Consider the following 25,174-nt stretch of genomic DNA (forward strand, 5'->3'; position numbering starts at 1 on the left):
TCCCAGCCGTTGGCACACTACTGCAGTTTTGACTGACGGGCTTCCCAGTGAGGCGGTTGAACTGGTTGTCAAGTTAGCTGGTGGGTAAGTTAAACACTGGCTCGGTTTAATTGACATTTATGTGCTTTATTTGACCGCCTCTTTACTCTTTCGCGTTTTGAAAAGCGATTATTTTTTGACATTTAAAACCGTGTCAGGTTAGCAAAGAGTCTAAAACTAGTTGTCTCGTCGTCCGCCGCTGCTCGTTAGTTGCAGTTTGGGCGAGTGGGCAACTTTTAACAGGCAGGAGTCAGAGGAGAGTCGGTGTTGTAAGTGGTGAGGATGAGGGAGACTGTCCTCTGTTGTTGCTTGGAGCTGATTAGGCGGAGGAGGTTTCAGATTCACAATCTTGAGTTGGTCGGAGAGTTTCCCTGTTCTGTGATGGCAGGTAGCTTTGTTCTGCCCTCGGGTCAGAGTTCTTCTTCTGTCTCTGTTTACAACAGGAACTTTTTGTTACATTCAGTTCGGTATCTCTGAAAGACTCAGCAGCAAACCTATAATTTAGAGTCCCCTGCCCTGAGTGAGGGCAATTATAGGTCTGGAACGGAGTTCAGTATTGAAGTTAAGCTGTAACTGGATTCCTGCATTGTTGAAAAGTATTGTTGTTTTTGGTAATTGTCAACAGATGCTTGTTTAGGATGATAGAGCACTGCAACATCAGCGGGCTAGATAGATAACTATTTTATTCATTTATGTTTTAAACTGGCTTTTTATGAGCATCTGATTACACTGTAACAGAATGATAATCCCATTGAGCTGTGTGTACATGACTGTAGACGTTGCAGCATGAAAGTATGTTGAGAAAGAAGATTATTAAAATACCTTTAATCTGTGTCATATGCATGCTTGTTTGTGTTTTAAATCCTGACGCTCTTGGGTCTTTATGTTGCTCAGTTTTCAATCTGTATTATGCAAAATGTTCTGATCCAACATCTCAAGAAAACTACTAAGTGGCTTTAGATATTGAAGCTTTTAATAAATGGCAGCGATGCTCTGATCAGGTTACTGCTGGTGATGCCGATATCCGTCTCCTCTTCTGTTAAACTGGTTCCAGTGCTAATCTGAAGACATGAGCATAAGCATAGTATCAGCTCACTCGGTATCTCTGAAAGACTCAGCAGCTGGAACGGAGTTCAGTGTGAAGTTAAGCTGTAACTGGATTCCTGCATTGTTGAAAAGTATTGTTGTTTTTGGTAATTGTCAACAGATGCTTGTTTAGGATGATAGAGCACTGCAACATCAGCGGTTGCAGTGCTCCGCTGATGTTGTGAAATTATATATCACAACATATAATTTTCATGTTATGTTGTGATATTACTTGTCTTGAAGTTTAAGTAGATCACTGCGCTGCGCAGAGAGCTCAGCTCGCAGATATTTGCTGAAATTCACAAACATAATTTCCGACTCAGTTCTTTAGCAGCGTCTGTCTTTAGATGCCACCAGGGGATTTTGTGCTTTTAACCCCTATTCTCCAACAGTGCTGCAGATCCTTTGACTGTGATTGTGAAGCATGCAAAAGCACAACTTATTGCTAAAAATAGCACTAAAGAATAAATCTGGGGATAATAGGGCTTCTGTTTGTGAAGATACTGAGATAAATAATATGTGTTGTGTAATTAAACTGTCTCTTTGCACTGTGATTGTCCACAAAAAGTGAAAAAAAGAGCTCTGGTTAAGCACCAGAACCACTTTGGTAGAAATGCCCCATGATAGGGCTTTGTTTGGCAAAAATAATAGCTAACATTAGGATACAGAAGATGACATTTATCTTCTGTATCCAGTCAAAATGACTTCCTCAACCTTTAGGTAATAACTCTATAAATATCAGTCTAGAAAAGTTGTGAATTTTTAAATTGAATTCTTGGAGTTTAGAGGCTACACATTAGTCTAAGTTAGACCTGTCGTCGTTTTGTCCGCTCTTCCCTCCTTGCCTTCTCCAGAGTTATCTACTTGAGCCCCTTTAAGATCATCCAGTGACCTCTTTGTCATTTTTACACCATGTTATCAGCTGTAATGTCCTGAAGAATGGTGAGCAGATTCAAACCTGAGTGAAGTGAACTGTGTAAGACATTTGCTTGCACAGTTGGATCTGTTAGTAGTTTTTCTAAGAACTGTGGGAACTGATTGACTTTCTAGTTGTCTAAAGCGGTCAGAGTTTACAGGACAGATGACTTCAAACTCCTTCCTTTTCTTTAGCCCCATGCTGCTGACTATATTCCTTTTGGTTTCTCTTCTGGATAATAAACATACTTATGATGCAAGGGATTGATCTTTAGTCAACATTAATTTGTTTTGCAACATCCAAGAGTTTTTTTTTCCATCATATTTGTCTGAATCCAGCCTAACCTCTAATCTGTGTTTTGTAGTCAACCACTCCTCTCTTTGTTTCAAGTCTATTTAATTTGGCAGGAGAAGAGCTCAACCTTGACCCGTTCATGCACTGTGGCCCACTCCCACAGTATCCGCCTCTAACTGTAGGGTCTCAAAAGGACTGCTATGTCTTGAGCTGCACAGAAAACGCTCGGAATATGGAAAAAAAAGTGCAACACGATCCTAGAAAAGTCTGGTAATGGGAAAAGCCTGCTTGTGGGAGAGAGAGTAATAGGGAAAATCTGTTGGCTGTAGCTTGTTGTAACTTTACTTTACACGGAAGAAAAACAAGTTTCAGAAGGACATTTTCAAACTGTTTGGATATTTTCCTGGTGGATATTCAGAGCTCCACCAATGCATGTGCGCTGTGTGAGCTTTATTTACTGAGGACTCAACCAGCAATACCTTCACCCTGAGAAAAGGGTCTGGATCTTTGTCTTATCTCACAACATTCATACATAGCGCATTGACGAAGCTGAGCACTGTGTGCATGTTGTTATTATGACAGGGGAAGTTACTTTTTATATATAACAACCTGTGATTGGGCACTTTAAAAGGCTGTTTGTGTTAGCTATCTTAGTGTGTAGTAGTGTTGAGTACAATGTACAGGTCACATCTTGACCTGAGTATTGACTCACTCTGCTTTGCAAGACTTCTCTAAATCTATGAGATTGTGAGGACGTTCGTTTGCACCCTACCCCTCATTAAGTGACCTCATAAATTGTTTATGAATGTAGTTCTGAGCTTTGACTAGACCGTTACAGGACAGAAATGCTGAAAGTTAAAATATCACCCCCCCCCCTCTGACTCCCAGATATTTTGACTCCAAACAGAATGGTATGTAGAACAGTTCATATTTTCGATGACAAAAAGTTTAGATCCTCCAGTAATTATTCTGTTTTTTATTTTTGCTAAAAGCTACACCTGATACAACCTTTCTGGACTAGATATTTTTATTTAGAAAATAAATTGTTTCTAAGACTGTCAGTGAATCTGGAACAGTTGCAAGATGTCCGATGAAAGGTCTTAAATTCATGCGTCTAAAATTAAGACCTATAAACATCTTAAATTCATTTTAAAAAGTAAGTTGAATGCTTTAAGAGCATATGTCATATCTTAAGTTTTGTCTTGACAGTTCTATTTAATCTTGTTCATTCCATGTGTATTTTTTTCTCACAGGACTTTTCTGTCAGGCAAAATAATGAGCTCCACCCAGACGATTGAGGCTACCACTAATTAGCTGCTAATAGTCCTTTGCTAACTAGCCAGCTTCTTTTTTTTTGCATCTATTATAGATAAGTGCAAATTTACCACCAGTTTACTGGATGAGGTTTGTACATTTCTGTGGAGATATTGGTCTTAAATTAAAAAGCATGACATGTGAAGTGGTGAAATGTGCTGTGTTCTCTGTTGCTAGTTCATGTAAACAGGAAGTGGATGAGGCATTCATTGCATCAGCATACCAGAGCGTTCTGAAAGGCAGCAGAGGGACCGGCTCTTCAAAAGCTCATAAATTTTAAACTCGGATTAGTCAGCTCCATTTTGGATAATACCTGCAACACTAACTAGTCTTAAGTTCTGCAGTTTACACAGATTAAAACTGAATTAGCTTATTATCGTAATTCACCACCTAAGCTAAACTGACTTCCAACATTCACATTCATTCTCTTCAGATTTAAAAAAAAAAAAATTAAATCATATATTTTCCAGCTTTTTTACATCTGGTTCTCTCTATGTTTTTTTGATCACAACTTGGTATGTTCAGTATTGATGGTTAAGGTTCTGTTTTTATTACACTAAAGGCAAGGCGGAGGCATAAATGTTTGAGTGGCAATAATGGATTGGAGCATATCTTTAATGCGTAGATAGTGATAATCTAATAATCCCTTTTTTCCTGTTGGATTCAAAACTACTGGCTCAGTCGAGGAACCTGCAGCTCATTTTGTTGTTTCATGATTAATGCTTGTTAATTTTTACTGAGGTCAATTTACCTTGTTTCAGTTCAACATAATTTTACTTCAGTAATCAAAGGAAATAAAGCGCATGTGTTATGTCTGAAGCCGAATAATAAATCTGCAGATTTATGGAGGATATTTATACTCCTCTAATGTGGTTTTCACAAAATGGTTTTGATGTGGAAAAAATTATATAGCAAAATATAAAGCTAAATAAAAGGTCATTTTACATAATACTGCCTCTTTAATAAGACTGCGCACACAGAGAAAGACAAATGAGTTTGCATGAAAAAGTTGTGTCTAGTTCCACCTAATGAAGCCGAATAATACATCTGCAGATTTATGGAGGCGATTTATACTCCTCTAATGTGGTTTTCACAAAATAAAGACTTGAGAAATCAAAACTCGCTGTCTTCTTTAGAGAGAAAGAAAAACCTTTGCAAATTCATACGATTATGATGCAAACATTTATAGCTTTTATTTTCCACCAGGGTTAGCTATTGCTAATTATTAAATCAAGTGTGAATTGGCGTCAGTGTTGGTATGATGAAGTGGCTTTAGTTTAGCAGAGTCCAACATATTATTTTAATTAAGCTTTTATTTATTATTGGACAATCATTAAGTAGGGTACATTAATTAGCATAACTCCGTTTCTACCTGGGATGTGTGATTGATAGGAGCGGAGCAGGGTGTAGCTGCACGCACATTTATTTATTCTACACTTGTAACAGCCTAATGAGCATCTGCACCTGACTTTCTTTCCTTCCTCAACAAGCTACTTATTCCTTTTTTTGAAAAAGTGGAACTAGACACAACTTTTTTATGCAAACTCATTTGTCTTTCTCTGTGTGTGCAGTCTTATTAAAGGGGCAGTATTATGTAAAATTACCTTTTATTTAGCTTTACATTACGCTATATATTTTTTCCCACATCAAAAATATATAGACAACACAGAGTGTTGCCTTAATTCTTTCATGCATGTTTGAGAAATCTTTCAATCTCACATGTTAACCATTCATTTGTGCAGAACGTGCCTTTGAGACGCAGCTCCTCTTTGGAGCCTAAATTTCGTTTTGGATTTGGGCTAAATATATAGATCTAAAACCTAGCAAAAAGAGCATCCATTAACGAGTAATGTGATGGTGCATTCGAAGACTAACCAATCTGTATGTCATGTTAAAAAAAGCCTTTTCCTCTTAAAAAGAAGGTTTTTTAGACCTATTGTCGATACGAACACTTTTTTTCTCCTTCTCGAAAGCACCTTTTGATAATGGTTCTTGTAAGGAGATTTTATTGATCGTTAATTCACATCTGGCCTCAGTTTTCTTGAATGTTAAATTTCTCACTAATGCTTAAATTCACATCTGCGATTCATTTAAGCAACAGGGCATATTCTCTCTGGATGTTTGATGAAACCTTTAATGGAGCTGTAACACCTAAACAAAGCCAGATTTAAAGCAGAGCAACTTATTCTGTCCAAATGTCCCACAAAAGAAACTCTTTCCAGTTTGCCGTCATCGTTCTCTCATAAATATTCATTTCTGTTGTGGTGACTGCTGTTCTCGGCCACAATAGATCTATTATCGGTCTGGACAAAGTGACGCAGTCCATCACGACAAGACAGAAACGTGAGTCATTATCATCATTCTAATCACAGAGGATTCTGAATATGGGCAGCAGAGACAAAAAAATAAGACATTTACAGCTTTAAACCAATATCTACTTCCTTTAAGTGGCTACACGTTTACTTTTGTTACTTCTGTTCCACAAAGATGTAGAGACACCGAAGATGGTTGACGTGAAGTCAGTATTTTCTGTTTGTTTTTGTGTTGGTAAAACCAGTTGAGACAAGCTGAGACACGACTGAAGCGCCGGAGTGAAAAGAACACTGTTGGCTTTTTTTTTTTTTGCTCTAGCTTAGTTCAAGCACACATCCTCCTGTAACATTTTCCCTCCTTCTACAGGCTAGGAAAAACTGAACGCCATGCTGGAAATGGAGTGCGAGTTCGATCAAGTGAGGGTGTGACCACTCTTGAGATCGAGGGGGTGAGAGAAGAAGAATGGCTCACAATGTTAACTTTGACCTGAGTCACCCCAGAGTGGAAGCTGGACTGGAGTAAGCCTAATCATTGTTCTTTTTATTCATTTTGCCGTTGAGTGTCTCTCCCCGCTCCCCTGCTCTCCCCCTTTGGTTTCTCAAGTTGGGTCTTGTTCATTCACGCTGTCTGCTGGTGGAGTGTGTCTCAACAAAAACGCCTGGGAGAAAGAAAAGACTAAATGTAAAGGAGAGACGTATTGAACTCTCTCCTGGTGATCTGTTGTTAACATCTAGTTCATTGTCCGTTCCTGGAAGAAATGCAGCTTTGGCAAAGTCATGCTTGAACGTGTTTCCTCCTTGTGATCTCTGTATAGAGAAAAACAAATAGACTTCAATGGAAATGGACTTCCTGATGGCCCTGTTTACACTACATCAAGAAGGAGGACCACATAAACACTCAACACTGTAATCATTGCATTTCCCACCCAAGGGGCTTCTGATTCGTTGTGTTTTGTCTGGAGTATTTTTACTTGCTTCTTGTTTTCAAAGGACCCACTAATGTGTACTGAAACATCTAGACTGTGCTTAACTCACTGTATTTTCACTTTTAATCCATGTGTTCCTCTGGTAGAAGCCCAGCAGATGAGGAAGGGGTTCATGATTCATTCAGCCAGCTGATTGCAGAAGAGAGTCAGAAGGAGGGACCGTCTGATGCCATCGAGCTGCAGTATCAGCAGAGGAATCCAGAAGACAAGGACCGAGGTACTCCATTAGAGTTTATTCATGCGAAATGAGAAGGAAATTAAAGGGAATGCAATTAAAGTTGACACTTTTGCCTTATAGTTGCAGTCCTGCTTGTGAATTGAGAAATATGCAAAAACCTGATCAGAAATGAAGACAAGAGAGCTGAGAAAACAACGGAAGTTGCTTTAGAGTAATGGCATTTTGCTTAGAACACCAAACTTGTGCATCAGAGCATAAAACAGAGGCCAACCTAGAGGAATAGTAGAGGAAAATAATTTTCAATCACTTCAAGCTAATGCTACACATGTGATTGATGGGAGGGAAGTAAACAAAGTCGACAGAAGCAGTCAAACGTTCTCTCCTTCATTTGGCCGGTTTACCTCAGACTCAGAAACAATTGAGACCCAGGAGGAACATCTGGTGGATTTGCCCATATAGGTTGAAAATTTTTGCTAACAGAGGAAAAATAATCAATTATTAATTAGTATTTTCTCACTTTATACACTTAATGCTCCCAACAACTGCAGTGGCCCAAGTGGTATCTGTTGACTTCCTGCTCAGTCAGTCTGCTGTAACCTTCAGCTTTATGGTGCGTTCACACCAAATACGAGCGTCAGGCCCATCTGGTTTACATTCAAAGTCAATGTGGAGGCGCGTCGAAGGCCGTCACGGCGGGTTTTGAGCCTCTAGCACGGCGCTATTTGAACCGTTTGGAGCGTTTGAATGTGAACTAGACGCACCTGACGCTCAAAACGCGTTTGGTGTGAACGCACCATTAGGTTTTCAGTTCCTTCAAATCTAAGATTCTTATTGTTTCACGGTCTTAAAGCAAAAAAATGTTTCAGCAGAGACTGTATTTGGTGGGTGAGCAGAAATGTGTCGTCTACCACTGAATATCATCCGTGTTTTCTGAACAGATGATGTTTGTTGCAAGAGTCTTAAACCCATCCGCTTTCTGTCACCAAAAAGCCATCCACACATCCTATTCAATATATTTCACAAAAAAGTTATTTTTGTACACAATGAAAGCAATCTTTTGTGCAATTACCCTGACAGACTTTTTCATTCTGACTAATATTATTTGATATATTTCCTCTTTTAAAATCAAAAGTCTTCTTTTCTCAGCGTTGCGTAGCAATACGTTCACTGTGTGCATGCGTGTGTCTACTCTGGCAGACAATGTGGCGTATTTGTCACCCTCTGAGAATCGGCGGTGGAGGATAGGAAGTGATAAAACTGGAGAAGAGGACAAAGGAAGACAAACGGACTCTCTCCTCAAGGATTCCTGGTCTTCAGCCACCCTGAAGATCCTCTCCTCCATGCCGAGCCGCACTATCGGTCAGTACTGGTTAAATAAGTTCGCAACGAGGGGAGTTTTTTAGTTCCTCTGACAAACTGAGAAGAGGCTGTTCTCACATCACTGATTGTAAATAACCTTTCTGAAAATGTGTCTCCTCAGCAGCATTTAAATGTTGCAAGACAAAGTGTTGCAGTGTGCCACCGCCACACCCTGCCACAGTATGGTGAAACCTGATAAATATGTAATGGCTGTGTGTGTGTTTTTTTTTTTTTTATTGTATGTAGCTGTCGTTTGTAAACATACATTATGAAGTGCTTTGTATCGCCCAACCCAGCCAGTGATAAGAGTTTCTTCTCACTTATTTGCTTAATTCACTATAAGCACTCAAGCTGGCAACGCTGGTGCCACAAGATATACATTTAAGAAAAAAATGGGTGTGTTGCAACTGAGCAGAGCGTCATGAGGAAGCGGTTTGCCTTCCTATCAGATGGTGCAGCATGTTTTCAGAGATGATATGTTGGTTTGTGCCTAAAACCAACAAAATTACCTCATTGTGTCACATGTTGCAATTTATCTTGTGATCATTTGGTTTGATTCCTCCGACTTTTTTTTTTTTATGTGTATTCTACAGCCTCATCTAAGTAATTGATAGTATATTCCAGTTTCAGTAATTCAATTCAAGGAGTTAACCTTATATTATGAAATATAGATTTATTAAACTTATATTTTATTAATTTCTGATCATCTTGACCATTGTTATTCAAAGTCAAAGCAACCTTACGTGCCATATCGATTCAAGGATTCCTGCAAAAGGAGCTATTGAGTGTCTAACCTGCACAGCAGGAAGACATTTCTGTATCAAAAATATCATTTTATTGATCAAATATAACTGAGTAAATAGCTGAGAAGTGATTTGCATCTTGATATAAAAATTATAAATTCTACTATCTGGTTTGAAAAATAGAAGAAAATAGGAGTTTGACCTGAGATTTGGAGCTCAGTCATCTCAGGACGTTCAAGAACATCTGATTAAAATGTTCGAACCGAAAAGACTAATTTGTCAGAATAAAAGCTCTTTTACTTTTTATTAAGCTCACATTGCTATATTATTATTTAGTTTTTTGTTGGTCTGACTTAATATTCTACATGTATCCCAAATGTGTTTTTTTTTTTTCATGATCTGCATGCTGAAAATCATCATAAAGGTTTGATAACGTCAGTCTGTGCAGTTCATCTATGAAAAGTTTCACTTATGGACTATAGTTACTAAGATAAATAAATGTTTTAGCAATAATTTAACGTTTTGAGTTGCACCTGTCGATATGTTGTTCCTCCATATCAGAGCAACTCGGCTAAGGCGGTTTGAGCTCTGGATGTTTCCCTGGAGACATTTTTTCTGACATGCACCAGTGGGAAATGGACTTTGAATAGCCCCAGAGTTATGGGGGAGATTTCTCTCGGCTGTCATGGAAACGGCTCGCTGTCCCTCTGGAGGAACAAGACGAGCTTAATTTAACACATGGGAGAAGTAGACATTTTCGATTGGCACTGTTGCTTCCCTTTCTACTTACTTACATAAGCATCCCTAGAAATGTGTGAACCAAATGAAAATTTATCACAGGGTAGACCAGAATATATTTTTTTATATTGTTGCAAATGTGAGATGACTTTGGTTGAAACACGATGATGAATTACACCACACACTGAAGAACCGGATCATTTTCACCCTCCAGGCCGCAGCCGGGGAGCCATCATCTCTCAGTACTACAACAGGACCGCTGAGCTTCGGAGACGCACGCAGAGAAGAGCGTCCATCAAAGACTTCTCTCGCTCCGCCAGACCCAGCATACGAGGCTACGGCGTGGAGGTGGACACTACAGACTCAGCAGGTGCAGAAACGTCTCCGCTGATTAAACCGTTTGCCAGAAATAAAGCATAACCTGTAAAACGGCCCTGCTGGATGTGTTGCAGAGAAGAAGCAGGAGCGATTGATCCAAAACCTGCAGAACTTGTCGGCGGTTGACCGAGTGAGGCTGCTCAAAGAAATGCCTCTGAATTTGTCTGAGAAAAAAAGCCTCAGGTACATTATTATTATTATTATTATTATTTTTGCTTTTATCGCTCCATTATCTTGCTGATAAATCTGTATAATTTTCACTTCTGTCTCTCATCAGAAGGTTGACGTTGCAAATGACTAAGCAAACACGTTCCAGCAGTAATCTTCGCTGTTGCAGTTATCTGAAATTTCACATCATTTTAGTAAGTAACCTTATTAAAAATAAAATTGTTACATTGTTTCTCATCTCACTTGTTAGATATAACCTCCATGTACACATGGTGACATACATACTGTACAGCACCTTGCAAACGTATTCATACCAATTTTACTTCACACTTTTTCAATTTACTTTAACAAACTTCACTATATTCCTTTGGATCTTTACTTGGTAGACCAACCGAAAGTAATTCGCACTTCTGAAAAGGAAACAGTCTGAAAAGTTTAGGGTACATTTCCCTCCAATTCGCATGTGTGTGTGTGTAACTAGTGAGTGTTTCTGCCATCTTTGTCCTTCTGGACACTAGAATTTTTGCCTGTTCGTCTTTGCAAAATGACTCAAACTCAGAATGGACGGAGCACACACGTGAGCTTCAGCTTTCGTCTCTTTCCAAAGATTCTCATTCATTCGGATTTAAATCTGGACTTTGACTGGACCGTTTTAACACACGAACATGCATTGAGCTATTGCTTCATCATAGCTCTGACTGTGTTTGGGGTCATTGTACTGTTCCAGTTCTTCCCATTACGCCTGGCTAGTTTCCTGTCCATTCTGAAGAATGATGGGTGTGGAATGGTAGTTTTCCATTACGTGTAGTGTTTTGCACGCCAGCCAGAGGCTTGTTTTCAGCAGCAAACTTTCACAGCTCAACCCCTCTATACAAAGATGCTCATATTAGTAATGCACACTATTGATATATCCATAATTTATGTCCTATAGTGCTTGCTGAACAGTGTGTGCTTTCCATGGCCTAATAAGAGTGTGTGTGTTTGTTCAAGACGCTGCTGCAGAAACTGTGTTGTTCACTCCTACAGCGGAAGATTCACTTTGAATATTCAGTGGCGAAAGCACGGCTCTCGCTATCAGGTCATGAAATGAGTTGCTGCACTCCAGCAACCTCATTTGTTTGTTACGATTGTTTTCAAATAAAAAATTATCTGCATAAAAAGGCGGCTCTTTGTTGATTCAGTTTTCTTGGCATTTTTATGCATTACTATTAATTCTGCATTTGATAACAATAGCAAAAGGGAAAATCGAGGCAGATATCCAGCACACAGACAACCAACATGCTGAGTAATTGTAAATTCCTGCATAATCTGCTATGTATAAAACACTGGACAACTTACTGCTCGGGTTTTATCAGTGAACTACATCAGAATAAAAGCACTTATGAGATTTTACTGTGAAATATAAGAGTTGCAGCATAGCATTGTCAATGTTAAGAGGTGAAGGGGAAATGAAGCCCAGGAGGTGAGATGATGGATAATGCATTTTAAAGATGTTCTCCAACCTTTACAAAAAGTGTACCTTCTACACCCAGTGTATGAAGAAATGCTCTGAAACCAGGAAAAAAATGTGAATTATTTCCTTCATATTTAAATTATTTCTCTTGGTTTGCCATCAGATGTCAGCGCGTGTTTCCTGTAGGTGCTGCTGTCAGGCCAGCTCAGTTGCTCTGCTGTCCAAGCAGTTGCGAGCTTTGACTCACAAAACCACAAGCACTCTGCCTTAAATCTCAACATTGATTTTAACTTGCCTCTGTTTCTCTATCTCCTCTCAGGCCTTGAGGCACAGCTGGTACAACTGTTTATCCTTCCTGCACTCCCTGCACCTGTGGCAAATGCCGCTCAAGAGAGTCAGCGGACGCTTCGGCTCCGGGGTCCTCTCCTACTTCCTGTTCCTCAAGACTCTCCTCTTCTTCAACATGTTCCTTTTTCTGGTCTTGGGTTCGTTCTTGGTGGTTCCACAGGCAGTGTACCCCCCAGAGCAGCTTGAAAACAGAAAGTCCTTCACTGGACTGGAGCTCTTCACTGGAGGGGTAAGCAGTTCGAAGGAGCATTTGCCAAATCTTTCATTAGTTTGTTAGCTTTAGGTCTTCACTTAGCTTGTATAGACTCACTAAGCTCCACAGACAGCTGCAACTAACAAACTTATTAATAATTTCAACAGTGCAGGCTTCCTTGTTAAGTAAAGTGATTATTTCCCAGAGTTTCCACCCTGACACATAATTGATATCGCAAGATCAGTAGAGGATTGTAGCACTGACGGCTTGTTTAACGTGTCTGAAAGGATTCAGCAGGCACCAGCGGGGTGCCGCATTTCTTTAAAACCTAAAATAAGTTGAAAACGTACAACTGGAGCTGGATTTGTAAAATAGTTTGGTACATAAGTGCTGTAAAGTCCTCTGACATTTCCCGTTCAAATCAGTGCATATTTAGTTTACGACAGCATTGACTCTTGAGCTAATTTAACTCAAATTTTCACTGAGGTCAGCTGATTTTTGTTTCCTTAATGGATTTGAATGTAAGCAGTGCAATATATTGATGCTTAATGTGAGTGACTGGGTTTGAGTGTTTTGCTACCACCAGCCCTGGTTACACTGAAACCACTTTGGTGCAAAACAAGTGAATATCTAAGACACCTTAGGAAAAACAATGCATTACAGAGAGGAATAATATGTAACTAAAAATAAAGACAGTGTTTTCATTAATGCAGAAGATTGTTGAGTAATCCACAGTGGTGGAGATGTAATATTTTAGCTGCATTTAAGTGACACAATTAGTCCTAATCTAATGTTAACAAGACCGTCTTCCAGTTTTGGTCTTTCCATGACTGCCACAGTTTTTCCTGCTCATTTGTAATTACTCGCACTACTTCTTTAAAACGTTGGACTTTGCTGTCAATCGTCCTTCACTTAAAAGTGTTATCACTATGGAGGATGTGGGACATGAAAAGTTGATAGAGTACCGGTACATTTTTGCATGGTTATCTCATCAAAGTGTAAAATTTCCTGTGTTGATCAGAAATCTCCTACGTGAGCCAGTGGAAACATTTCGAGTTAAATTCATTTATGTTCAGAAGTAAAACCATTTATGTCCTTTTTTTGAAATGTGCCAAGCCATGGTTTTGCAGGTAGATTTTTCTTTGCAATTTTTTTACTTTTAGTTTAATCACACAGAGCAAAAATAAAGCTTGAAAGGTTCTGTCTGAATCACATTTGTTCTGCCTTAGGGTTACTTCGCTAACACCCTGCTGTACTACGGATACTACAGTAACCACACACTTCATAGCTGTTCGAAGAATAACATCTCCAGTCCCCCAAAACCGGAGTGTGACTCAAAGTCCCTGTCCTACAACATGCCGCTTGCATATTTCTTCACAATCGGACTGTCCTTCTTTGTTACATGCATCATCCTTGTGTACAGGTGAGGTTTTCTGAATGAAATATTAGTAATTTAACTTTTAAATTAACACAGAGACTTAAATGTTTACATTTTATTTCCTGAAAGTATGTCAAAGTCGTTTGGTCAGAGCTTCAGGATCGATAAGTCTAACGGCATGTTGGCCATGAAGGTCTTCTGCTCGTGGGACTTTAAGGTCATCAAGAGAAGCTCGGTCAGGCTGCTGTCTGAAAACATCCGCACCCAACTCAAGGTACATGCAAACTCGCCACTTTGTTTGTAAAATCACCTCCTTCTCCTTCCTCCCTTCCTACGCTGTCATTTAAAGGGTTGACGGGAGTCTGATGATCTGACGCATTCTTCTTCGGCCTCCGTCACCGTTTCCTTTTCCTGCTTTGTTTTGGATGTTAATATTTCACCACTCCCAACTTCGCCTCCCTGTAGGAGCTGCTGGGAGAAGCACATCACAGGCACATCAGGAGTACAATCTCAGACAAGTTGGTCAGACTTGTGATGCATGGCCTGGGTTGGATACTCTGCATTGGAGCTACCGCTGGATGCGTGGCTGTGATTTACTACTTCTCAGATTATATGCACAAAGAAGTAAGGTTGAGTGGATTTGCTTTTTTTTTTTGTACACGGGATGTTTTTGTTTCACTTCTGTTATGTAGGCAAATCAGTCACACAAACCGATGCTTATCATTATTTACTGTTTTATTGATACTGCCCCCAAGTGGCTGCATGAAGGATATATTTAAATATTTTGGCAATTTAATTAGACTGACAAACAGTAGTTAACTTTCACATTTTGTGTGTTTTATTAAGGTTTTGTATGACAAACACAAAATGGAGCATAATTGTCAAGTCGATAAAGCTTGGTTTTGTAGTTTAATAAAGAGTCTAAATTAATAATTTGTAGAAAATCTTTCACTACAGTTACAATGGGAACTGTTTTGGTGTTTATCTCTATTTCCTTTTTCATCTAGAAGGAGGTTATTCTTCCTTCCAAACTATTAGTTTTTTTTACAAGCTGGACTTTGATTTAAATCCAGACTTTGCCCAGGACATTATATCACAATCATAGCTTCACATCTTTAGTGACTATTTGTCCATAAAAACCAAAGAGAGACCTTAAGAGTAATCGAATAGTCACTTGATGCATCATGGGTTTGTGGTAGGTCAAAACATGAAGTTCTGTGGTAGATTTATTCAAAGTTGGCAGGCAAACAAAACGTCTACATATTTCTATGTTATGTTTAGCTCCATCCAACATCCTCTCAACTCTGACCATCTTTCTTGTACCTCGTAGTAACTTTCTCCATCTTATCTGCCTTTCTACAAAAAGCAGCTTAAAAGTTCACAAAATGATTCCGGGGATCCAGAGTTATTAAAAGAAGCCAGCCTCTTGGCTCTGCCTGTCCTGGTCTCCTTCATCAACTTGATGTTACCGATCCTCTTCCAGTTCACAGCCTGGATGGAGAAGTACAATTCTCCATCTCTGCGCACGTTTGTTTCACTCAGTCGGTAAGAGCAGTGGGATTCTTGTCGAATCATATCATAACTGTTTCAGTGCTAAGACAACATGAGGTATCTTTGGATTTGTCTGTTGTCTGTGTTTTATAGAAACTTGATATTAAAAGTGAGCGTGCTCGGCGTCCTCTGCTTCCATTGGTTGAAACGGGTGGCTGGCAGTGCCGATAATAACAAGGTAACTTTATCGGAAAGGGACTGCCTTTTGTTTCTTTTTGCAGAAGAATGCATTGCTTATCCTTCGTGATTTCTGTTACGTAGGCATTCAAGTGCTGGGAGAGTTTTGTTGGTCAGGAGCTTTACCGCTTCCTAATCATCGACTTCATCTTCACTCTGCTGGCTACCCTGTTTGGAGAGCTGCTTTGGAGGTGGGTCCATTGTTAACAGCTGAATTTTCTTAGTGCTGCTTTTTAAAGCATATCAGATTCCAGCAACCTTTATAATCCAAAAACCTCCTGCTGAATATCTTATTAGAGTTGCAATAAACACACCTGGAGGGTGGAGGTGTTCTCCTCCTTAGTGCTGGTGCCGGGCTGCAAATCATCCAAAAGGCTGAAGGTCACACGAACAAGTTAATATTTTATTAACACAACCTGCAAGAAGAAACCGTGATTTAAGAAAGTTAATCTATCAATTAGGAGAGCATCGCCAGTTTCTAAAATTGTAGAGCGACATGAGCTGGTAAGCGCATGAAGCTAACCAGCATCATGTGGCCAGCCGTAAAAAATAAAATAAAGAAAATTAACTAACTGTTGATCACAATATGATTGTACATCGTTGTTACCAGAATCCTTTGCTACAAATGATCAAGCATGCCTGAAATGAATGGTACATTCTTGCATTATGGGCAATTAATGTTTATTTTCTTTTGTTTTTAAAGGAACTAAATTATTAGTTTATTTCTAATATTGTATAAAAAGGCATAGATGAAAAAGCTGCAGAATGTAGCAATTTGTTTATTAGAATAGATGATCGATAACTAAAACAAATGGTTAGCTGAAGCCCTAAATATAATATTGATTATTACAAGCCATAGAAATGTTATCTGTTGCATTTGTTGTTTTAATTAGGACAAACTGAAGCCAAAAATAGAATAAGCAGCTTAACTTAGTGGCAGTTTCCAGCGCTGCGGTGGCACTCGCTAACTTTACATTAGCAACACCTCTCTTTGCTTCTCTGCAGGTCATTCTCTGACAAAGTGCTCAAGCGAAACAGAAGACCGGGGTTTGATATCGCCAAGAATGTCCTGGACCTCATCTATGGACAGACGTTAGCCTGGTACCGACCGTGTTGCTAGCACACATGTACATAAACACACACACAGAGTGCTGTGATGGTGGTGACTGTGGTCTGTTTTCTTCTCTCCAGGTTGGGTCTTCTCTTCGCTCCTCTCCTGCCTGCTGTGCAGATCCTCAAACTGCTGCTGCTCTTCTACATTAAGATGGTATTAAACTCTACTCAATTACAACTTTTTGACCTTTCGCATGTGTTTGGTATGACTCTGGGGCTGAAACAATTAATCGTGATTAATTGATTATTGAAATAACCATCAACTTAATTTAGTTATGGATTAATCGTCAGAACAGTAGATTTATAGATTACTAACACAATCATTAGTTGCAGCCCTGTATTGCACAACATCCATGCTTCTCACACACTCAGCTCTCAGTTTTTCCAGATAACCTCTGACCCCTCTGATCATCTGTGTTTGTGTCTTTCCTTCCCACAGAGCAGTGTGATGATGAACTGTCAGGCCCCCAGCAGGGCATACAGAGTCAGCCAGATGACCACCATCTTCATCACCCTCCTGTGCTTCCCCTCCTTCCTCGGTGCCTCCGTGTGCGTCACATACACCATGTGGAGGTACTGTGACATGACTCGAGAGGCAGCCATCTTTATCGCCGCTGACGACGCACACCGTATTATCTATCAGTGCTCACCAATGAAGCACAGAATAGGGACTAACATTACAGTTCCTACTGATTTTGTTAAAACTTCCAGGTGTGGAAATCATTTAAAAAGCAAGTAGTTGCCACAAAATGACCTCTGAGCAGCACTTCAATGTTTGCTTTAAAATTGCTAAATTTCTTCTTCTTAGATATAGGAGCTGGTGCTAGTAAAATTTTACCGTAATCAGCCATTATTTAAAACCTTAAGGAGAGAGGTCCAGTCGCCTTGAAGAAAGGGTTGTCAAGGAAATCCAGCAAGTCTCACATCTGGGTCCTAAAGAGGATTCCTTAAAAAAAAAAAAAAAAAACCTGCCCCAAATCAAAAATGGAACTAGAGCAACTTTGTCCAACAATTCAGGAGCAATTTGGTGATGGACCATGGATTTCCCATAAAGATGGAGCAGCTTGTCACAAGCACAAAAGTGACAGCAAAGAAAAGCTGAGATTGAAGGAAGGATATTTGGACAATCTGCACAAATGCAAGAAAATAAACAGAAAGAAAACATAAAAATTGTGACAAACTCTAAGCAACAACGATTGCGGTATCAATTCGATCACTTTTAGTCAAATCAACCTTTTGTAAAACAACAATCTCAAGAGAGACTGTTTCTGTGGTAACGGTAATACGTGTGTAAATACAGAAAAATAGAAACATGTAGTCATTACATTTTTTGCCTTTTTGTTCTGTCTACAGGCTCCCATCCTCAGAGTCATGCGGTCCTTTCCGTGGGAACAAAACCATGATCCAGGCGGGGAAACAAAGGATTGTTGAGCTGGTTAAAGAAAACCCCAACTTGTACTTTCTGGCTGAAGCTCACACCTATTTGGTGGAAAATCCCCTTGTCCTGTTTGTGGGAGCAACCATCTTTCTGTGAGTTCACACACACACACTCACACACACATTTAAGAACCACACCGTAGCAGGATGATGCAGGCGAACAGGATATTCTGTTTAAACTTACATTTCTAACATGCTGTAATTATGCAGGTTGTCTAATTACACTCTGCACGTTTGGGACTTCCTGTCTTTTCTTCCCAGGATAGTCATTTACTTCCAGAGTCAGGTGGTGGACGGCCAAAGGAAGATCATCGCTTTACTGCAGGAGCAGATAGAAAACGTAAGCACTTTGCCTGTTCTCAGTCCAGGTAATTAGAAAGACTCATTCATGCTCCACGTTTTCTTTCATTACTCTGTTCAGGAGGGAGAAGACAAAAAGTTCCTAATTACCCGGCTTCAGTCCGTCCATGAGCGCAAACGGACCCCAGCGAGAAATCTCACAAGTCAGGTCAGTCTGTGGAACGACAGGCTTGTATGAATCCAAATAATTAATTTGCTGTTGCTGCTGTTAGGCACATTTCGACTATGGATCCCTGAACATTTAATTTCCTAGAATCGCCCCTAATTAGTTGACATGAAGGGAGAAAAATAAAAGCCTACTGAAAATGATCTCAGAGTTTTCCCAGGATAAATGTTGGTTGTTCTTAAAAACATGGGAAGTGTAATAATCTGGGATTATTTGCAAGTCTGATTTGAATCAGCTCTGTTACAGACTTTAGAGAAAGCGTGTTTCTTCATATCGGCCTGTAATTCTGCACATTAATCTGGACAGGCGGATTTAATCTGAGGCCTTTTTGCAAACAGCTCTGATCTGAGCTACAGAGTATAGAATGACAATAAAAAAGTTTATTTCAGGTTTGTATCTTACCATGCCACTGGATCTGTGTTGTGATGCTGTCACTTTAAGATCTGAAAGAAATACTTCCTTATTTTTTCGTCACTGTTCATCCTTGTTACACACTCAGCTGTGGGTAATAGTAATGCAGCTAGGTTTATCAGCTCCTGACTGCTCATGCGCTGGGATTGACCAGTTTATGCACAGCTACATAAATTACTCTTGTCCTACAATTATCATCGTACCTCCTGCTGAATACAGAAATGAACGTCCTGTTGCTCCCCTGATTTTGCTCGCTTTTCCTGTTTTTCGCCGCCGCAGGACTCTGGATGTTAAAGCCGCTGAGCTTCTGGAAGATGAACTTCCTCAATTGTCTGAGGAATCTTCAGCCACTGGGTTTGTAACTGAGACAAAGACTTAATAAACTTCATGCAGTGGCGGAAGATCAGTACAGTTTTTTATATGGAGCCAAACTAGCAGTACAAAACCACTGGTAAAAAAACAAAGAAAACATTTTATAGAAAAAAAGCTTGATGCTTTATCTGCACATCGTTACGTCCATATAAGGTACAGACACGACAGACTTATATGTCAGAGGACTTTTTGATCTGGATGGACCTGGAGGATCAGGATGTCGCTAGCTGAGCAACATCCTGATCATTTTGTATTTAAAGCAGACATATTTAGATTTCATCTCCTTTTAAAGAAGCACTTTTTCTACCAACTGTGAACTATTTTCTGTTCATCATACAAATATTTCATTAATGTGTCCTTGGTAAACTTTGGGCTTTTTGGGTGTGTTGGTGTAAATAGTTTTTTGTTGTTTTGTTTTTTTTTTTCAGTGAAATTTTCACTCTGCTTTTGTAAGTAAATTACATTTTGCTACATCGCTGTGTATCTGTATTTATTTTTGCTTAAATAGGTGAGCAGAATACAGTTTATGAAAATACCTTTTTTTTAAAAAACAAAACAGTAATTGATCCACAAGCATACAGGTATTTATTACAAACATGCAAATAAAAAGTAGACTTGATATAAAAATTTCCTAGATTTGAGCAATAAAAAAATAAATAGTACAGTGAACTGTAGGCACAAGAACAGAGTTAGATTTTGTTTTTATTAGTAAATAATTCCCATTAAATTATTTTTTACATGGAGAAAAAGCAGCATATTTAGTGAGCAGAGGAATCAGTGAAATTTTTCTGGCCCACCTCGTTCCCCTGACCACAGTATACTGGGAATGTCCACGTCAAACTGGGAATGGTTTCCAGTTCGGTGGTTTCCCATTAGAACCCCTCCGGCTGCTGAAGACAGCTGTCGTTGTGTTACCTCTACATGAGGGTATGAAGTTCAGGTTATTGCATATACTGGTGTCTCCCCAATAGTTAAGAATATAAATGCTTTTTTTCTTATCAAAAAGTGAAACTCATCTTCTGTAGAGATTTCCCTCAGAGTGATACATTTCAAGCATTCATTTCTGTTAGTTTTCCTGATTGTGGCTCACAGATATGAAAACACAAGATCAATTTCTCTGAACATTTGAATGAAGCATAAGATCAATAAAAAAAAAAAAAATCTTTTCATATGTTATTTTACATATTATTGGAAAGTTTATTGGAAGGAAAACTGTGGAAGTAAGAAGAGTTCACAAACAACAGAGAGAAGTGCAGCTTGTTGGAATTGTGAAGCAGAGTGTCCGTTCATCCTCAGAATGTATTAAATTCATGTTTCTAAAAATAAGGCCTTAAAATTTTTCAAATTTATTGGGAAAAAAAAAGTAGGTCTCAAATACGTTAATCGGAGGTTTTAAAGTTTGTCGTGAAAGGACTATTTGTTCTGTGTAGTTTTCTTTTTTCTCAGGAGTTTACTATTATGCAAAGCTGAATTGCATGCGGACGTGGTCACTGCGTTCTGTGACTCAAGCTGGTTGCAGCTAGCGGTAACTAGCTGCTAACGCTAGCTAACTTTTTAACGTCCAACATGGCTCAGTGCAAATGTCTCACCAGTTGGCTGGACGAAGTTCATCTTACCCATTGGCTCACTTCTGTTGCAAACACATACAATTTATTTTATTTTCTGTCGTGATGCAGGTCTTAAATTTAAGTCAGAGTGATCTTAAAAAGTCTTAATTTTGATTTGGTGAAACCTGCAGAAACCCCGCTGAAGTCGAGAGTCAACGCAGCCTCTGCCAGGAAGTCTCAGGGAATTTCATGCTTCCTTCTGCTCAATCTTTATGGCGATGCTGATTTCATTTTCCAGCAGGACTCGGCCCCTGTCCAAACCGCATGTGGTACCAAAAGCTGGATCAGTGACCATGCTGTTCCTGTTCTCGATTGGTCAGCAAACTCCCCGGACCTTTAACCTCATAGAGAATGTATGTAATGTCAAGACGAAGATGAATGGGCTGAAGGCCGTTGTCAAATCTACCTGGCCCTCCATTAGAAACTCCTCCATGCTGCGCCGCATTGATGCAGTAATTCATGCAAAAGGAAACGGGGAAAGAAGGAAGCACTTGAAATCTATCACTGACTAACAAATGTGTGGAATGAGTTTCATACTTTGGGTTAAGAAAATAAATTAATTTACATTGAGACGCTCCTGTGTTATACTCGCTGTACCCGCCTCCTCTGAGTTCATCTCTATGCTGATCCCATATGAAGCTTTCCAACAGCTCAAACTTTCTGGTTTGGTTGTACACGACTTGCACGTCTTCAAAAATAAACGAGGCACTTGTGACTGTTCACATTGTTCAGTTTGTCACCAAGACCTCAACGTAAGAAGAGGTTCCTTTTTCCCCCTCTTATTTCATCCATGTGCTTATAAAGACTGGCCTCCAACAGCTACAACTGCGCTCGTTTAGGTACGACCGAGCAGCTCAGCTTCCGTTACTGAGCATGCCCAGTAGCCTCTTGGCGTCCATTCCCTGCTGCTGGGCCATCTTCTGCACGTCGAAGCCCATGTGCTTCAGGAACTGGACCACGCTCATCTCCTGTCCCGTCAGCTGGTCTCTGATGGTCGGGCAGGACGGGTTGCAGTGCGGCCAGGGGCAGCTGTCCATCAGATGAAAGGGGCATCCCCTGGACGGGGGAGTCCGGTGCTTGTTCAGGCCGTGGCTGCTGTTGAGGTGCAGGGTGCTCTGGAGGCTGCGGTCCCAGCAGTGGAGCGCTCTGGGCAGAGACGTGCCTTTCACCTGAATGTCCATCCAGTACCTGCACGAGACGAAAGAAAAGATTTAAACCAGGGGTTTTCAACGTTTAGGAGAACTCGCCCCCCTTAGAGAGCAAATCAACAATTACACCCCCTCTGCCAGCCTAGTCAGGTTGAGTCGTAGGTCGTCTGCAGTGGCGAGAAAAATGTTAGGAGGAGCTTTTCATGCCACAGAACACTGACTGTCAAGCATGGTGGTGGCAGTATCATGCTAAAGGCCTGGCTGCTGCCAGTGCTAGCAGTTGCATTTAAGGCTGAAACGATTAATCGTGATTAATCGATTGTTGAAATAATTGTCAACTAATTTAGCAATTGATCAATTATCAGAGTATACACTCAAAAAAATGCCATTTGCTAAAAGAACAACATATTAAAATCTGTAATTTAGGCCAAACTGTATAAAATATCTACACATACTACATTTAAGATAAGAAGAACTTTGTAAACATGTTTAACCCTGTAGTGTTACTGTTTTAGCTTCAATCAGTTACTGCATTTTAGGCAATAAAATATTTATTTTCATATTTATAAAATTTTATTATTTACTTGCATTTTTTAATGTATTCCTAATATTGCATAAAATAAGCTTAAGTGATTAAAAGAAAAATCTGTAGCCCAATTATTTTATCTGATTAATCGATTAATTGTCATAATAATTGATTACTAAAATAATAGCTGCGTTGCTCAAAAAGGGTGGAATGATGAAAATGACGACATGACGTTCTTACTTACGTCCTGGTGATGAGTTCGTGAGACAGACAGGCTGGAGCAAACATGGCTCTGCCAATCAGAAGCACAGCAACCTGTTAGAAACCATTTCCTTATTTGTCCAGTTGCTGCCCGTGAGGAGCGTGTGCAGCTCTTACGGTATGTCTCGCAGCGTGCTCCTCAGCTCCTGACCCAGGTTCTGGATGTACCTCCACTGGGCCTCGTGAAGGGGCTGCCCGGTCAGGTGGATGTTATCGACGGTCAGCTGAGCCTCGTCAAACAGCCACTGGATCACAAACACCGGGCCTGCGCGGTACAGACCAGGGGTCAGACTCCCGCTCTGTGTTTTACGGAGAGCCTCGGGGTTTGTGCTGTGACTCACTTTTCAACGTCGGGTAGACTTTATATCCCAAGAAGCAGCTCCACTCCTCCCCTACGTGAGCCTGCCTGCAGTTCTCTGGTACCAGTCCACCCCAGTACCTGCAAAAAACACAAACAAAGTTACCACCTCTTTGAGGCGCCACCATTTCCTCTCTGCTACAACTCCACCGCTGACCTGACGCCTCTCTTTATGGCCTCAGTGGGGGCGCAGCTGACGGTGTCCAGGCAGTCGGTGGTTTTGTACTGTTTGTTGTCCAGGAACCACCCAGAGTCGACCAGCCCCCTGACCCGCACCCCCCTGTGGCCCGCCGCCTGCAGCTGCTCGGCGACGCCGTCCACGTTCAGCAGGACGCCGGTACCGCCCGCACTGGTGACACCCAGAGAGAGCGCTCAGAGGGAGAAACTGCAGCGTGGAGGAAAGATAACAAAACAGGCCTCTGGTGAACTGACCTGCTGCCTGCCAGGAGCAGAACCTTGGCTTTGTCCAGACCTTTAGTCAGCAGCTCCTTCACCACCTCCTTGATAATCAGAGAGCCCATGAAGGCATAATCACCTGAGAACATATGGAAACAACGTGATTCTTCATTTACTGACTGTCAGACACAGGCCGGACTACTGTAGGTTTATGTATTTTCCACAGACATTGTATCATTGTATCACTTTATACCACAATCAAGTAAATATGGTACCTTCATATAACAAGCATGTCTTAAAAGAAATTTTAATTTGCAATGTGACACCTTGAAATTGAGCCCCCGTCTCTTTAAGAAGCTCCTCCTCTTTCCGACTCCCCGATTTCATCACATCAGTGCTCCTATATTAAGGCTTTAACAAATGTTTTTAAAAGGCGTTGTACTGAGCTCTAGTTCATATGATGTGCTCAGCAGTTGCACATTTCCACCAGGTGTTTGCTAATTGCTGCTGCCACTAGTCTGGAGGAACTGGATGGGGGAGAGGCGCTCTGTGAGGCTCCAAGGAGGAGTTTTGTGGAAATAGGCTGTGCTTTGAGGGAGCAAGCGTTTATGCACCCTGAATTGTTGTCATGGGAGTTTAAAGGATTCCTCAAACATGCATGGGACACTCCAGGTATGTTTTTGACGAGGGAATGACATTATAATGTGATTTACAACTCAAAATATTTGACATAATCCTGCTCCTTTATAGATGGAAGTCCCCGCTTACTGCACAATGTCCTACATGAATGCATTGCACTCCTGCCATCAACAAACTGCAGAATGTTACACATAAAGTGAATAGAGAAAAAAGCAGAAAGTTTCTTAGTGCTTATTACTTAGGCTCAGGTTTTCCACAATTCATTTAGTATCAACATGAGCCGCTATTTTACATATACACACCCTCACTAGTATTTAGTTACATATCCCTCAGTAAGTTACATAGTAACTACAGCCTTTCCACAGCCATCAACAACAGCTGGACGTTTGTTCCTCTTGGCAGAATTGATGGAGTTTGTGTTGGTTTTATCCGTGTTCTCATGCTTTAAGGCGTAGTTGTGAAATCTTGGTGGAGGTTGAAGTTTGACATTAGACTAAATTATTCTTTTCAAAAGCAGGTTTGATATTGAGGTTGGGGTTGATGTCCTGTTACAACACACAACTGTGTCCAAGCATAAACCAAATAGCTGTACAAGTATTTGAAAGTCGTTCTCATGATTTCACCCACTTTGCAAAATCCACCAATACCACCGAAGGAGAGACAGAACCTCAGCATGACATCACCACCACCATGCTTCGGCTGAAAGCCTCTCCCAGCTGTACCTTTTATCACGATGGCCAAACAACAGAGTCACTGTCTCACATGATTA

The 25,174-nt window shown here is 40.3% G+C and overlaps 2 protein-coding genes across 4 annotated transcripts in view; one reads left to right on the plus strand and one right to left on the minus strand.

The window, feature by feature from the left end:
• On the plus strand, positions 1-20,649 carry tmc6 (transmembrane channel like 6). 3 transcript variants are annotated; one of them, XM_023333295.1, is made up of 21 exons: positions 1-80; positions 6,329-6,480; positions 7,034-7,164; positions 8,323-8,484; positions 10,180-10,335; positions 10,418-10,526; positions 10,621-10,705; positions 12,284-12,541; positions 13,735-13,928; positions 14,013-14,157; positions 14,349-14,507; positions 15,250-15,428; positions 15,528-15,612; positions 15,696-15,802; positions 16,617-16,712; positions 16,803-16,878; positions 17,164-17,297; positions 18,078-18,254; positions 18,423-18,501; positions 18,583-18,669; positions 19,378-20,649. In XM_023333295.1, the coding sequence occupies exons 2-21, from the start codon at positions 6,425-6,427 to the stop codon at positions 19,390-19,392; spliced, it is 2,490 nt and encodes an 829-aa protein (XP_023189063.1). In that variant the 5' UTR covers positions 1-80; positions 6,329-6,424; the 3' UTR covers positions 19,393-20,649. The 3 variants fall into 3 exon arrangements, with proteins under 3 accessions (XP_023189063.1, XP_023189062.1, XP_023189064.1); XM_023333294.1 differs by having other exon boundaries at positions 12-84; XM_023333296.1 differs by having other exon boundaries at positions 12-84; positions 15,253-15,428.
• Positions 19,845-25,174, minus strand: part of LOC102232482 (palmitoleoyl-protein carboxylesterase notum1a-like) — a 12,574-nt gene continuing 7,244 nt past the window's right edge. Inside the window, exons 6-11 of the mRNA XM_023333298.1 lie at positions 23,803-23,905; positions 23,528-23,719; positions 23,354-23,451; positions 23,130-23,277; positions 22,996-23,043; positions 19,845-22,265 (exon numbers count right to left, since the gene is read on the minus strand). Coding sequence (XP_023189066.1) covers positions 21,932-22,265; positions 22,996-23,043; positions 23,130-23,277; positions 23,354-23,451; positions 23,528-23,719; positions 23,803-23,905 — 923 coding nt within the window. The 3' untranslated portion in view covers positions 19,845-21,931. The remainder of the gene's footprint in view (positions 22,266-22,995; positions 23,044-23,129; positions 23,278-23,353; positions 23,452-23,527; positions 23,720-23,802; positions 23,906-25,174) is intronic.

The sequence above is a fragment of the Xiphophorus maculatus genome, chromosome 5 (assembly GCF_002775205.1).
Source record: "Xiphophorus maculatus strain JP 163 A chromosome 5, X_maculatus-5.0-male, whole genome shotgun sequence".
In the NCBI taxonomy this organism is placed as follows: Eukaryota; Metazoa; Chordata; class Actinopteri; order Cyprinodontiformes; family Poeciliidae; genus Xiphophorus; species Xiphophorus maculatus.

Coding starts and splice junctions, on each gene's coding strand:
- tmc6 (XM_023333295.1), top strand. CDS start 6,425: ATGGCTCACAATGTTAACTTTGACCTGAGTCACCCCAGAGTGGAAGCT. Junction 7,165..8,322: donor TCCAGAAGACAAGGACCGAG/GTACTCCATTAG, acceptor CTACTCTGGCAG/ACAATGTGGCGTATTTGTCA. Junction 16,879..17,163: donor TGCTCTTCTACATTAAGATG/GTATTAAACTCT, acceptor TCCTTCCCACAG/AGCAGTGTGATGATGAACTG.